General features: G+C 36.7%; 1 protein-coding gene across 25 annotated transcripts in view; it reads right to left on the reverse strand.

Annotated features, from left to right (window-relative positions):
• The window catches only part of Alg9 (ALG9 alpha-1,2-mannosyltransferase), a 116,478-nt gene that overhangs the window by 77,186 nt on the left and 25,302 nt on the right, over positions 1 to 13,990 (reverse strand). For 24 of the 25 annotated variants that reach the window (XR_002386832.2, XR_015451559.1, XR_002386833.2 and 21 more), the window contains 3 exons: positions 13,814 to 13,919; positions 6,103 to 6,225; positions 1,739 to 1,893 (listed from right to left, as the gene is read on the reverse strand). Coding sequence is in view for 19 of the 25 variants with exons in the window: in XM_021237890.2 (XP_021093549.1) it covers positions 1,739 to 1,893; positions 6,103 to 6,225; positions 13,814 to 13,919 (384 nt within the window). In the remaining 6 variants the exon portion in view is untranslated. The remainder of the gene's footprint in view (positions 1 to 1,738; positions 1,894 to 6,102; positions 6,226 to 13,813; positions 13,920 to 13,990) is intronic. The other variant, XM_021237900.2, reaches the window with a different exon arrangement.

The following is a 13,990-nucleotide window of genomic DNA, read 5'->3' on the forward strand; positions in this document are numbered from 1 at the left end:
TACTAATTTTAAAAGAATATAGTTGAGGGTCCAGGGATTTAGCTCAGTGGTTCTGTTGCCTGCCTCACATGCGCAAGGTCCTGAGTTCAATCCTCGGTACAAAAAAAAAAAAAAAAAAAAGAATATAGCTGCCTGGGGATTTAGCTCAATTGCACTGCACCTGCCTGGCAAATGCAAGGTCCTGAGTTCGATCCCCAGTACCAAAAAAAAAAGAACATAGTTGGGTTTTTTTATTTTTTATTTATTTTTAATACTGGGGATCGAACTCAGGACCTTGCTTGCGAGGCAGGCGCAGTTCCACTGAGCTAAATCCCTGGCAGTTGTTTTTTTTTATTATAGTCATAATGGGCAGGGGATTTAGCTCAGTGATTTCGCTGCCTGCTGTGCAAGCTCAAGGACCCAAGTTCGATCCCCGGTACCAAAAAAAGAAAAGAAAGATCTATTATAGTCATAAAAAACCTTGATATGTGATATGCAAAAATACTAGATGTTTTTGTTTTATCTGAAATTCAATTACTTTTATAATTAGTTTTTTTTGGGGGGGGGGTTGATAACAGGGATTGAACTCGGGACCTTGCGCTTGTGAGGCAGGTGGCGGAACCACTGAGCTAAATCCCTGGCCTAATTAGTTATATTTTTAAAACTTTTACCCTAACATAAATAAACCTTGAAAACATTACGCTAAATAAAAGAAGCCAGTCACAAAAAGACCACATATTTTATGATCTATTTATATGATGGATGAAATGCCCAGAGTAAGCAAATCTACAGAAAGAAAGTAGACTACTGGTTACCCAGAGCTGGGAGATAAAGGAAAGAAGGTAGCTAAAGGGCACAAGGCTTTTGAGGAGATAAACATGTTCTAAGACTGACTGTGGTGATGCTTGTATATATCTATGGATATGCTAAAAACCACTGAGTTGCACACTTTAAATAAGTGAACTATAGTTTATGAATTATATCTCAATAAATCTGTTAAGAACAAAACTTACATGCTGGGGATGTGAGCTCAGTGATGCCACACCTGCCTTGCAAGCTCAAGGTCCTGAGTTCGATCCCCAGGACCAAAAAAAATGACAGGACTGGGGATTTAGCTCAGTGCCACCATGTCTGCCTGACAAGCGTAAGGTCCTGAGTTCGATCCCAGGTACCAAGAAAAACAAAAAAAGAAGAACAAAACTTGTTTCCTATCAATTGTTTCCTATCAATTGCAAACGATAACAGGGGGCAAGAAAGACTCTCAAGGCTGCTGAGGCCACAAATACAGAGATATTCAAAGAAAAGTCAAATTAATTCTGTCAGAGAATTGACCTGGACAGGTGTTAAACCAGGTTTACAAAGTGTCCCTTGTTGCTAACTGCCTAATGTAATCCCAGTCTTACAAAGATTTACTCTCATTTAGTAGCTAAAGAGCAGACATTCTATTAGCTTTACTCAGGTACCACTATCATATCATGGTGGCCCATATGGTGACTTAAAAATGTATCTTTATTAGCAACTGGATTTCTTTTGGCAACAGAAACAAATTATCTCACAAATTAATAATGCAAGCACGTAGTCAGCAAATAAGAATAGGATAAGCAGTTTTAGCAATGCAAAAAGTTTTACTAATATGATCTGTATCAAGGGTAAAGTTATATCTCAGCTGGACTTATGCTATAATTTGCCCTTAAGTTTTTGAGCAATTATTTAATAAGTGAAACCAAATGAGGCAAATATACTTCTCCCTGAAACTCACCTGAAGTGCAGAAAGAGCCACAGCGCCACAGAGACATATAAGTGGATATACAGGGAAAAGAAATCTCTCTTCTTTGTGAGGCTGGATGAAGAAAATTATAAACCAAACATACATTGGAGCCAAGGTAAGCCAATATGGGTGGCCTAAATTCTGAACTGCAAGACACAGAAAAATATCCACTTTTCATCACACTAGAACAAAACAACATATTTAGTTTCAATGTTCTCTTAATCTCAAATTTGGGAGTATGCTCTACAGAACCCATAAAATGTTTCAACTTCTGCATTCCCACTTTCACCAATGTAATAAAGATGTCAAGTAGAAAGAGGAGTATACTCCTTAGCTCTTCCAAAAGATCCAAAATTAAAGGGAGGCACAATACTGGCAGAACACATGTGAAGGTCAAATTAATGGATAATATAACTGTATAAGTTCTATGCTGGGTGAAGGGGAAAAAAAAGCCTTCCAACCTCTAATAAGTCCTTCCACTAAACCTAAATATTTCTGAGATACTGTAAACCCATTTCTTGGGTTTTAATTCTTGACTTCTACTTAATACATTGACCTTCTTATCTATATACCAATTGGTCTGTTCAAAGAGACACAGATTGGGCCAGGGATTTAGTGGTTCTGCTGCCTCCCATGCAAGTGCAAGATCCCAAGTTCAATCCCTGGTGCCAAAACCCCCCCAAAAATCCCCAAATAGACACAGATTAAAAGAAAAAAAAACTTGCTGGGTATCTTCCCAAAAGAATTAAAAGAATCATACCACAGCGATATATGTGCACCCAGGTTTATAGCGGCACAGTTTGTAATAGCTAAAGCTTGGAAACAGCCCAAGTGCCCATCAACTGGAAACTGGATAAAGATGTGGTTTTTTTTTAATAAAATGGAGTACTACTCAGCCATAAAGAATGAGAAACTAGAGACATTTATAGCTAAATGGATGTATATTGAGGCCATACTCAAGTGAAATAAATAGGACACACGTGTAAATACCAAATAGTTTCTCTAGTGTGAGAAACTGAAAGTGTAAATAAGGATTAAAATGGTTAAAATGAATAATTGACAATTTGAAATAGAAAGAAAAGGTCCAAAGGGGTAGGGGTGGTAGGAGGGGAAAGGGAAAGGAAAGAAGGGAAAGGAAAAATTATGAGAAAAGAAAAAAAATGGAATCAAAATCTATGTAAATAGGGAAGGGTGGAGGGGGTGAAGGGCACACAGATAATGGGGAAAAAAATAAGAACCAAGATACATGATGTACAGGTACAAGCACCCACTAATAAATATAAACCTATCACATACCTAAAAAGTACCAATAAAAGAATAAAAAAAAAGAAGGAAAAACAGTTCAATTCTCAAACCCTTTTCAACAAGCCACAAATGACCATTTTAAGGCAAACATAAAAACACTCTTGCCAGGCGTGGTAGTACACACCTGTAATCCTAGCACTCAGGAGGCTGAGGCAGGAGGATTACTGCAAGTTCAAAGGCAGCCTGGGCTCCACAGGGAGTTCTAGGCCAGCCTGAACTACATAGTGAGACCCTGTCTTTAAAAAAAAAAATTCTTAAAGTTTACTAAGTTTTCTCTCCTATAATACCCATCCACTCTGAACCTCAAAACTGGAACTAAAATGTACTTAAAGCATGCGAAAGAATTAAAGGGATGAACACTAAGACCCAAGTGCCTGCTGGAAAGTTCCTGTGGTTCGGTACGTGAGCACTGAATGATAAATCTGCAACCCACAGTGAAGGTACCTCCTACTAGGTTTACATTAGTGATAATGAGCTGTGCTCACAAAACTATGGCAAATGGTAGGGAGACAGCACTCCCTGGTGTCCACTATGTCTACAGTGAGCAAGTTTAGATTACAGAGTAAGATGTCATCAAGACCCACCGCAGCAATGCCTAAATTAGTTATGTAGGTTATCTGTATATCCACAGAATTCTCAAAGGATAAAAATTACTGGAGTGTAATAACAAGCTTATTTTATAAACATACTACTCTTAAGATTTTATTGATATTTTAAGTTATAATTGAGGATTTATGTCTTTCTGGGTGGTATACATTAAAATGGAAATTTTTTACTTGTAGAAAATAAATCTAGGGTCGGGGATTTAGCTCAGTGGTGCTGTGCCTGCCTCATAAGCGCAAGGTCCTGATTTAGATCTCCAGTACTGAAAAAAAAAAAAAAAAGAAAGAAAATAAACCTATTTAGTATAAACAGTTTTTTCTTTTTTGTATCTTTTTTTTTTTTTTTTTGGTACCGGAGCTCGAACTCAGGTCTTTGCGCTTGCGCAGCAGGCGGCAAAACCACTGAGCTAAATCCCCGGCCCTCTCTTTTGTATCTTAAAAGCTAACAAGCAATTTTTTAATATGATCTAAAATTTTGAAATGTCCTATATAAAACATAAAATTACTAACCACAGCTATATGTGAGAGGATTATGAGTAATTTCCTTCCTGGTTCTTTATATTTTTCTATGCTTCTAGTTTTTTTTTAAAGTAATGCTTCTATTATAAAATATACATAAAAATATAAATACAGATCAAAAAGCACTAATTTTCTTACCAAGTGGATATGTATGCACATAATACATTTTTAAATCAAAACTAGATTCATACTATAAAGAATGGCTTAATATATTATTAATTTACATTAAAAGCATTTCCAAATTTTCCACAAGCATAAATTATTTTTACAGTCAGAAATAAAACTATTATTTTTTATGATACAGGGTCCAGCTATGTAGTCCAGCCTGGCCATAAGCACAAAAATCCTCCTGCCTTACTCAGTCTCCTGAGTGCTGGGATTACAGGCATGCACAACCACGGCCAGTATGAAAAATTTACTTTTTAAAAGAAGGAAGAAGTGATCTTTAAGAATACAAGAGAAGTAAGGGAACAAACATATAAAATATATATATTACATATAAAATGTGGGATACTATACAAAATGAATAATCTGACACCTTTAACAGAAATCTTAGCAGAGCGTGGTGGCGCATTCCTATAATCCCACCACTTCGGAGGCTGAGGCAGGAGGATCACCTTGAGTTAGAGGCCAGGTGGGGCTACATAGTGAGTTCAAGACCAGCCTGGGCTACACAGCAAGACTGTTTCAAAAAACTAAAAAAAAAAAAAAAAAAAAAAAATTTTTAGGAGAAAAAAGTGAGATGGGGAAATCATAAAAAGCTTAAGAAACCTACACCAAATTGAGTATGTGACCTTTGTTAACATCTTGCTTTAAACAAACTGATTACAAAAAGTTATTTTTCAGGGTCAGGGATTTAGTTCAATGGCACCATGCCTGCCTCACAAGCACAAGGCCCTGAGTTCAATCCCCAGTACTAAAAAAAAAAGTTATTTTTCAGATAATCTAGGAAGTCACAATATCAACTGGGTATTAGATGATATGAAGGAATTATATTAACTTTGCTGGAATAATGACAATATGGTTATTTAAAAACAAAAGTCCTAAAATAAAACAAAAGTGACTCTGAAGGCTGCTCTCATACGCTAATCCTGTAACAGAGTGAATACTTCATAAACAGAAAAGCAGAATGGGGGTGAGGTGGGGAGAAATCAGTCATATGGTACCCAAATCAGACTGAAAACTCTGAAATTAAATCTTTCCAAAGCTCATATGAATTTCTGCTCCATGAAAGAAACTGTAGGCACCAGATATCCAGAGCTACGACAACTTGAGAAAACACCAGCTGTACAATACAGAATCAGAGCAAGCAAAATAAATGATACACCAAACCTTACACAGTAAGGCAAACACAGAAGCAAAATGGAACCCAGAGAATTATGCTTCTTAGGAAATCCAAAACATCTCTTACTTCAGTATCAGTTTTCAAATTTTTAGCTAGGTGTGGTGGCAGATGCCTGTAATTCCAGCACTCCAGAGGCTGAGGGAGGAAGATTGTTATGAATTTGAGGTCAACCTGGGCTACATAGTGAGTTCAAGGCCAGCCTGGACTACATAGTAAGACCCTGTCTCAGAAACAAACAAACAAAAAAAATTATACCAGGTTCACATGTTTTTTATAAGACAGAAGACTCAAACAGGCTTGTTATCTTGAGATTTCATAAAAGCTTTTGCTTTCACAGGTGACTGTGTAAATTACATTAATTTCCTCATTTGAAGGGTCCTCCTGCTAGCTTAATTTGAAACAAAATACCCAAATTTTCATGTAGGTTCAAATAATCTACAAATATGAACTGAAAATTCAACAAGATAACAATTTCCACAGGAAAAAATGGAAAATAAAATAAGTAGAATTCTTTTTCACTTAGTAGTACACCTTGTTACTTGTTCTCTCTTCCCTCAAACTCTCCCATCTCTTATGCCTCTCACCATGAAATCTCTGCAGCAGGTACTCCATAAGAGAAGTCAGTGGCAAGACCAGAAGAGCCAAAGCAAAGGCAACATTGAAATTCAGAAATCCATTAATTAAATAGAAATACCACGGTTCTGTACCTGAGGGAGACAAAGAGGTAAGAAATCATTAGTAGATGCTTTCAATATGTATTACAGTATTGACTCACAATGGTCTTGGTTCAAATAATTTTGACAATCCAGTGCCTCAAGTGAATGACAGTCCATAAACCTCCTCGCTTGACATGCTCAGCACACAAAGGAAGCCCAAGAGCAGAAGCGAAAAGAAAAGAATTGGTCATAGATGTTAGTTTTAAACATCTAGCTATATTTCAATCTATAGATAATTTCCTCTACCTATCTATCTTTTGCTTTTATACCATGTGAGGACACAGCACTTTTCCCCTCCAGAAGATACAAGGCACCATCTTGGAAGGAGAGATCCATCCCTTACCAGACATCCAATCTGCTAGAGCCCTGATCTTGAATTCTTAGTCTCCAGAACTGTGAAAAATATATTTCTGTTCTTTATAAATTACCCTATCTCAGGTATTTTATTATGGCAGCATACTCTAAGATAGAAGTTTACTGAGCTGAGGATTTAGCTCAGTAGTTCCAACACCTGCCTTGCAAGTGCAAGGTCCCAAATTTGATCCCCGGTACCAAAAAAAAAAGATAGAAATTTACTATATCTAGCCCAAAGTGCCATGCCCAAATGGGACTAATATATTCTTAGAACCAAATAATTTAAATAGTTTAGAGAAAAATAAATAAATGAATAGTTTAGGAACATAGAACCATGTGGAACAAAATCAAAGAAGCCATTTGAATTTTTTTTTTAGAACCAAATAATTTAAATAGTTTAGAGAAAAATAAATAAATCAATAGTTTAGGAACATAGAACCATGTGGAACAAAATCAAAGAAGCCATTTGAATTTTTTTTTTTTAGAACCAAATAATTTAAATAGTTTAGAGAAAAATAAATAAATCAATAGTTTAGGAACACAGAACCATGTGGAACAAAATCAAAGAAGCCATTTGAATTTTTTTTTTTTTTGGTACCGGGGATTGAACTCGGGTCCTTGCGCTTGCGCAGCAGGCGGCAAAACCACTGAGCTAAATCCCTGGCCCTTGAAGCCATTTGAATTTAATTATTCTTTCAACATTCTGCAGACCAAAAGAAAGAATGATAAAGGAAACTTAGCCTCTCCCATTTTGTCCCTACCCATTTGCCCCATTTACGTTCTAACACCTTAATACACTCAACTACTACTTTACAGTCATGTGCATAGGGTACCATGTGTTTTATAAAAAGCAACAACTTGATTTTTTTAGGATCATGTTCAGAGACCCAGGCCTTGCTTAGAAGTTGAGGATTCAGAATGAAGCAAGATTGAAACAAGCCTCACTCACATTAGTTTTGATTCTATATCTCAAAATCCTTAAACCCATATGATGAAAAACAGACTCCCTCTGCACATTTAGCAGGTTTATCATCTGCTTTTTCCCTCTGTATGATTACTTCAATCAGGCTGTGAATGACATATGCGGGTTTTAATCACTGCGTGTTGTGACACCCGCCTTACACCACAGCAATTTCCTGTAATCAGCATTGCTTAAAAGGGTAATCAGGAGGCAGAGGAATAGTCAGAAAAACCTGACATTTTTGCAGCTTGCACAGCAAAATAAGATTAGAAACCAAACTCATAATGCTAGAAACATTTAGGAGAGGGGCAAGAGGGAAGAAGAGTATACTAAGTAATGGTCTAAGTTCATTTGTGTGTCACCTTTGGGGAAAATTCCTTCCTTCCTCTCTAAATACAATGACTGGGTCTGTTCAGGAACAGAGCTCCTTTCCCAGACCAAGTTCATCAGGGACATTTTTAATCTTGCATTCTTTATATTTAACTATTCAGGTTATACAAAACTAATGGATGGTTTTATTTGCAAAGCAGAAAGAAACATCTTCCTGGATTTTAATTAATATTTAACAAGAAATTTCCAAAATGAATCCTGTAAGATCCAGCTTCCTGAGAGATAAGCTTCACATAATCTTCTCTGAACCAGCATTCTTAAGAGAATTCTGGAAATCTTAACCTGTAAAAAAGAGACCACGGGTGACTAGAGAAACAAGAGGTGTATTACAGATGCTAAGGATCAACAAAAATAAAAAATAAATAAATAAAAGCTTCCTGTCTCTTTTGATATTTGCAAAAACAGATGGTTTTTATTTCTTTTTAGCTCTTAATTTCTAACACATATATGTCTCTATCACAACTTAACAAACCTCCTGTCTCAGTTATCTTTTTACCTAGATATTCTATGTTCTGAAATGCAGAATCAAAAGTATTAAGTTGGGGGCCAGGGATTTAGCTCAGTGGTTCCACTGCCTGCCTTGCAAGTGCAAGGTCCAGAGTTCAATCCCTGGCACCAAAAAAAAAAAAAGTATTAAGTTGGTAAACTCAATTATCTATGTGTTAGGAGTTCTTAAATTATTGTCTCAACTAGGCTGTGAATATTTCATAATACATTGTTATTTCCCTGAAGGAAACTGGGGGATAAGCCAAGAGTGAAGAAAGTTTGAGTGACAACATTCTTAAAAACAAGGACAAAAAAGAATGAATTCTGTTAGCTAGTGTACTCCTCTATTTGATGAGACATCTACCTTATGAAAGAAAAGGGTATATACTTTTACCTTTCTAGGGAGTTACTCAATGCTGATGCTCAGAAAGCATCAAAGCTGAACAATGCAAAAGAATCACTTCAGAATGACAAGCTGAGCACTGAATTGGTGTAAGATGTCAGGTGAAAGTAAGCTGGCAGCAGGGTCTCTGCAGGGAGCAACTCACCAATCTCCTTCTTTATGAAAAGTGCCTCAATCCCTTTCATTCAAATGAGCTAAAGGGAGCTTTGAAAGAGGCTAAAAGAAGAAAAAATAATGTTTACTGTTCCATAGATTGAATGAAGGGGAACCTTTTTACAAGCCTGTAATTTTATAAAACTGTAGGAACTAAATTATAAGTTAAGTCATCCTTGTAAATGTCAAATTTATACCACCAAGAGGGAAAAGCCAACAACATCCCACAGAAATGATTAACAAAAGAGTGAAGGCTCTAGAATAGTTCCGGCTTGCAGTCAACTCTAAGCAGGGCTCCTAAGACTCCAATAGGGCTTTACCCTCTACTGCTCCAAGAATGGAAACCCACAGGCTTTCTAACAAAAGGTATTCACTTTTACCTTCCCATCCAGTGACCTGACAGATGTTGAAAAAACACACAGACTATGAAAGCCTGTCCTAAGCTGCAAAATGGCATACTTTAGTAGAACCACTGTTCATTTTGAAGGAAAAGTGTTCCTTTTCTTTTCTTTACACCTGCTCTACCACTGAGCTACATCCCCAGCTCTTTTTATTTTTACTTTGAGACAGTGTTGCTAAATTACTAAATTGCCCAAGCTGGTCTCAAACTTTGGATCCTCCTGCATTAGCTTACTAGAGAGCTGGAGTTATAGGTGTGTGCCACTGCACTGAGCTGAATGTTTCCTTTAACTGCCCCTCTAACCTTCTCCAGGTTCATGTACTCCTGAACAGAGAATACTACTATTCACTCACAGATAAAAGTACCTGTCAACATCAACATCTGAGAACTCGTGTGTGCATTGGTGGTATAGTGGTCAGCATAGCTGCCTTCCAACATCTGAGAACTTGAAATGTTATCAAGACCAATCACTTTCTTTTCTGTGATGTTAAATTTCACCTGTTGGTGAAATTTTTGACTCCACGAAGATGTTTTGCCTATGACATTGCACTTATTCTAACTATTCTAAATGCCAAGTATTCTTTACTTCGTCCACTCTTTCTTTCTTCAACAAGGGTCACGGGCAATGCTGAACAGCCTACCTTTGTGCATGTTTCTCTGCCATCCAAGCCTTCCTGATCACCCTTCAAGCCAAAATGCACAGACCTTTAAAGGTACAACCTCCCACTCCTTGGGTTGGATCTTACCTGGTATTATTCTCAAACTCATGCTACTTGCTTTTGCAAGCTTATTCTCCTGAGTCTCAACAACCAAATCACAGGATTTTGCTAAGGGTTTTCATTGGAAAGAACACAGGCTTGGGGATCAGAAAACCCTGGACTTTTATCCCATTCCTGACATTTATTTAACTAGGTGTCAATTTTTTTCCCATATCAACCTCAGTTTACTTGCCTGGGAATAAGGATAAATAATGTCTATCTCACAGAATTTTTATGGAAAGAAGACAGTATGCATAAAATTGCTGGTATATAACAGGCATTCAATAAATAGAAGATACAACAATATCTGTGAAGTACTCTTTTTCTTTCCCTTGGCTTCAAAAGAAAGGAGTCAGCCCAGGCCTAGAATGTGTCATTAGTATATGCTATATACCCAAGAAAGTACAGAACAGTCCCTCTGAAAACCAGAACAGCCAGTCATAGTGGTTGCATGCCTATAAACCCAGCACTGGGGGAAGCTGAGGCAGGAGGATTACCATGAGTTCCAAGCCAGCCTGGACTACATAGTGAGTTCAAGGCCAGCCTGAACTACACAGAAAACCTTATCTCAAAAAACAAAACACAGGGCTGGGGATTTAGCTCAGTGGTTCTGCTGCCTGCCTCGCAAGTGCAAGGTCCCAAGTTCGATCCCCAGTACCAAAAAAAAACCTATCAGCACAATGAATTTTTAATTTTCAGATAAACTATGTCTACCATAGTTAAAGAAGTTTGTGACAAGAGGAAACTCTTTTAAAACAGTTGAAATAATGCAAAATAGTGTCAAACATGTAAGTAATATTAAAAGCTGGAGTTTTCAGGACAAAAGACATGCTTGTTTGACAATCTTACAGCATTAAAGCATCTATAAAAGATCGATCTTTGATATTTACTGAATGGACTGACAATCATAAAGTACTTCTTTAAAAAAGTATGTTACCAATCCCCAGTACCAAAAAAAAAAAGTATGTTACATCTATTATTCTCACTTGGTATCAAGAAAACTCCAAGCCAGCATCAGAACAGATCTAACCAAAGTAGTTATAAAATAGAATAGTAATCAATATACTAAGATAACCTGATGAATACTCCAGAATTCATTCATTTATTTTTTTTTTTTTTGGTACAGGGGATCGAACTCAGGTCCTTGTGCTTGCGAGGCAAGCGGTGGAACCACTGAGCTAAATCCCCGGCCCTATTCATTCATTCTTGACAAATATTTATGGTAAACCTAAAATATACAAGACATTCTTTCTCCCAAGATAGAAGAAATATTCCCTCTACAAGCCTGCTAAAGCATAAAGGAATTAATACTCTTTAACAGAAAGGAACTCATTCTTTAACAGAATGGAACTCACCCAACTAGAAACATAAACTTAAACTTCAATTACTTTCTTCTTTACTTTGTCTACCAGCCTGAGTATTTCTAGCTTTATAAGCCTCATAAATCTAGAAAGCTACAAAAAATTGTTACTTTCACATATTCTCACAAAAGGTTTTATAAATATGTAGTCAGAATATCAATATATAATAACCTATTTATGAAAATGAAGAAGTCAATTTTTCAAAATTAACATAAGTTACCTCCATTTATTCATCTATGCAGAATGGGTATGGTTCCAATAGGGCACATGTAAATCAATTTTTTACTGTGTAATCTGGGTCTAAAGTCTTTTTTATTTCCCGGTACTAGTAATTGAATCCAGGGATTTGGCACTGAGCTACATCCCCAGCCCTTTTTTATTTTGAAACAGGCTCTCACTAAGTCATTATATTGCCCAGAATGGGCTACAACTTTCTTTCCTTCTTCTTCTTTTTTTTAAAGAGACATGAGAAGGATTTATTAGAGGTAGATATAGGTCACACTCAAGAACATAGTGCGAGTGCTCAGAGAAATGAGGCACCTGGGCTACAATTTCCAATCCTCTTGCCTCAGCCTCCCAAAGTAACAGGATTACAGACACGCACCACCATGTCTGGTTTAAAATCTTTAATGGTCTTCTACAGTCACGTAAAATTTTATGAGTAAATTAAAATAAGGAACAATTTAAAACTGCAAACTTTCCCTAGCTGAAGGGAGACATCTAGAGGTAAAAGCTTAAAACTGGAGCCTTTTCTCACTTCCTTGAGAATCTTAGAAGCATAGAGAAGCCTCTTAAAGTTCACTCATTTAGCAATTTTTCTCTAAGCATCTAGTTTAAAAAGTCAATTCACCAAAGCACTGCTTATTTTTTTATCACTGCTTATTTTAACCTGCCATCTAAAATAACAATATTCCCCAAATTCTTGGAAACTTTAAAGCTCCTCATGCAATCTATTAGTTCTACTGGCAATACGGCTCAAGCAAATGATGGACATGGCTACCAACATAAATTTATAAGAGATAAAGATAATATTGACCTGCTTCATACCAGTGCCAAGACATTTGCATATACAGGAATTGCCAGGCATGGTGGTATGTGCCTGTATTCCCAGCACTAGGGAGGCAGAGGCAGGAGTATTGCTGTGAGCTCGAGGACAGCCTGGGCTATATAGTGAGTTCAAGACCACCCTACACTACATAACAGAACTCTGTCTTGAAAAAAAAAAAAGAAAAAATCCTTAACAAATTAAAGCAGAACTGTACTTATTTTAATGAAAAATACTATTCATAAAATATTTACTGGCTTGATCTAATATCAGATCATATTTGATCATGAAGATTTCTAACTCATCCCTCTGTAATCATAAGTAACTCAAATGTCCTCAGGGGTCAAATAAAACTGAATCAAGGACTGGACCAGCGGAGTGAAAGGCAGATGGGGTACATTGGAGAATGCATTAGAGACGAAAGGCATTAACCCTAAGCTGTCCAAACTACCTACTCTCTCTTGTTGACCCCCAACTCTACTTGCTACTTTGTCTACAGATTTTTCAAACTTTCTCCCCAATACCTGATACTGAAGTAATGCAAATCAAAAAATAAAATAAAAAGTGCCAGGTATGGTGGCAAATGCCTATAATCCCAGCTATTTGGGAGACTGATATAGGAGGGTTACAAGTTTGAGGGCAATCTGAACAACTTAGCAAGATCCTGTCTCAAAATTTAAAAAAAAAAAAAAAAGTAAAGGACTGAGGATGTAGCTTAGAGGTACAGTCCCCCTGGGTTCATCCCCAGTACCAGGAGGAGAAAAAGGGAGAGAGAGGGGAGGGGGGAGGAGAAGGGAGAAGAAAAGAAACATCAAGTGTATCAATGAACAGAAAATATGTGGAGGAATACACTACCGAGGGTTAACAATAGCTACATGGAAATGACGGACTTATGTTTTTATTTTCTATTTGTTATCATATTAATTTTCTAATAAGAAGAGAAAAAACTTTTAATTCAGAAAAAAAAAGAAGAATAGCATCAAAACCCATGGCATGGCATATTCAACTCCAACTTTGAAACTGATAATAACAAATAGCAGGACAAAAACAGAGTCAGCATTTGAGTGCCACATTAATCAAGAAGAACTATTCAAGTGACTACATGTCCATCATTGTGCTATATTTAAATATTACTCTGTTTTTAAGAAAACAAAATCATCAGCAAAGAAATACTATATGCAATAAAATGGAATAACCAAATTAAAAATTTGAACCTCAGGAAAAATTAAGCTCATTTCTAACTCTTCCCTAAATCTGTAGAGCCTTACCATAAAGATCAGGTCCATGAGAAGTGAAGACATTATATAATAGAATGTTGAGTGGTGCAATTACCAACTTCCCATAATAGTAGCTGTCAATGACCACTACAGGCACCTAAAACAGAGTAGAAAACACACAGAAATTGCAAAGTTTTTCTCTTGAAACATTCTCAAAATGTTGACGAT

The sequence above is a fragment of the Heterocephalus glaber genome, unplaced genomic scaffold (genome assembly GCF_053883595.1).
Source record: "Heterocephalus glaber isolate CG9 unplaced genomic scaffold, H.glaber_assembly_v1.0 deba00001429, whole genome shotgun sequence".
Taxonomy (NCBI): domain Eukaryota; kingdom Metazoa; phylum Chordata; class Mammalia; order Rodentia; family Bathyergidae; genus Heterocephalus; species Heterocephalus glaber.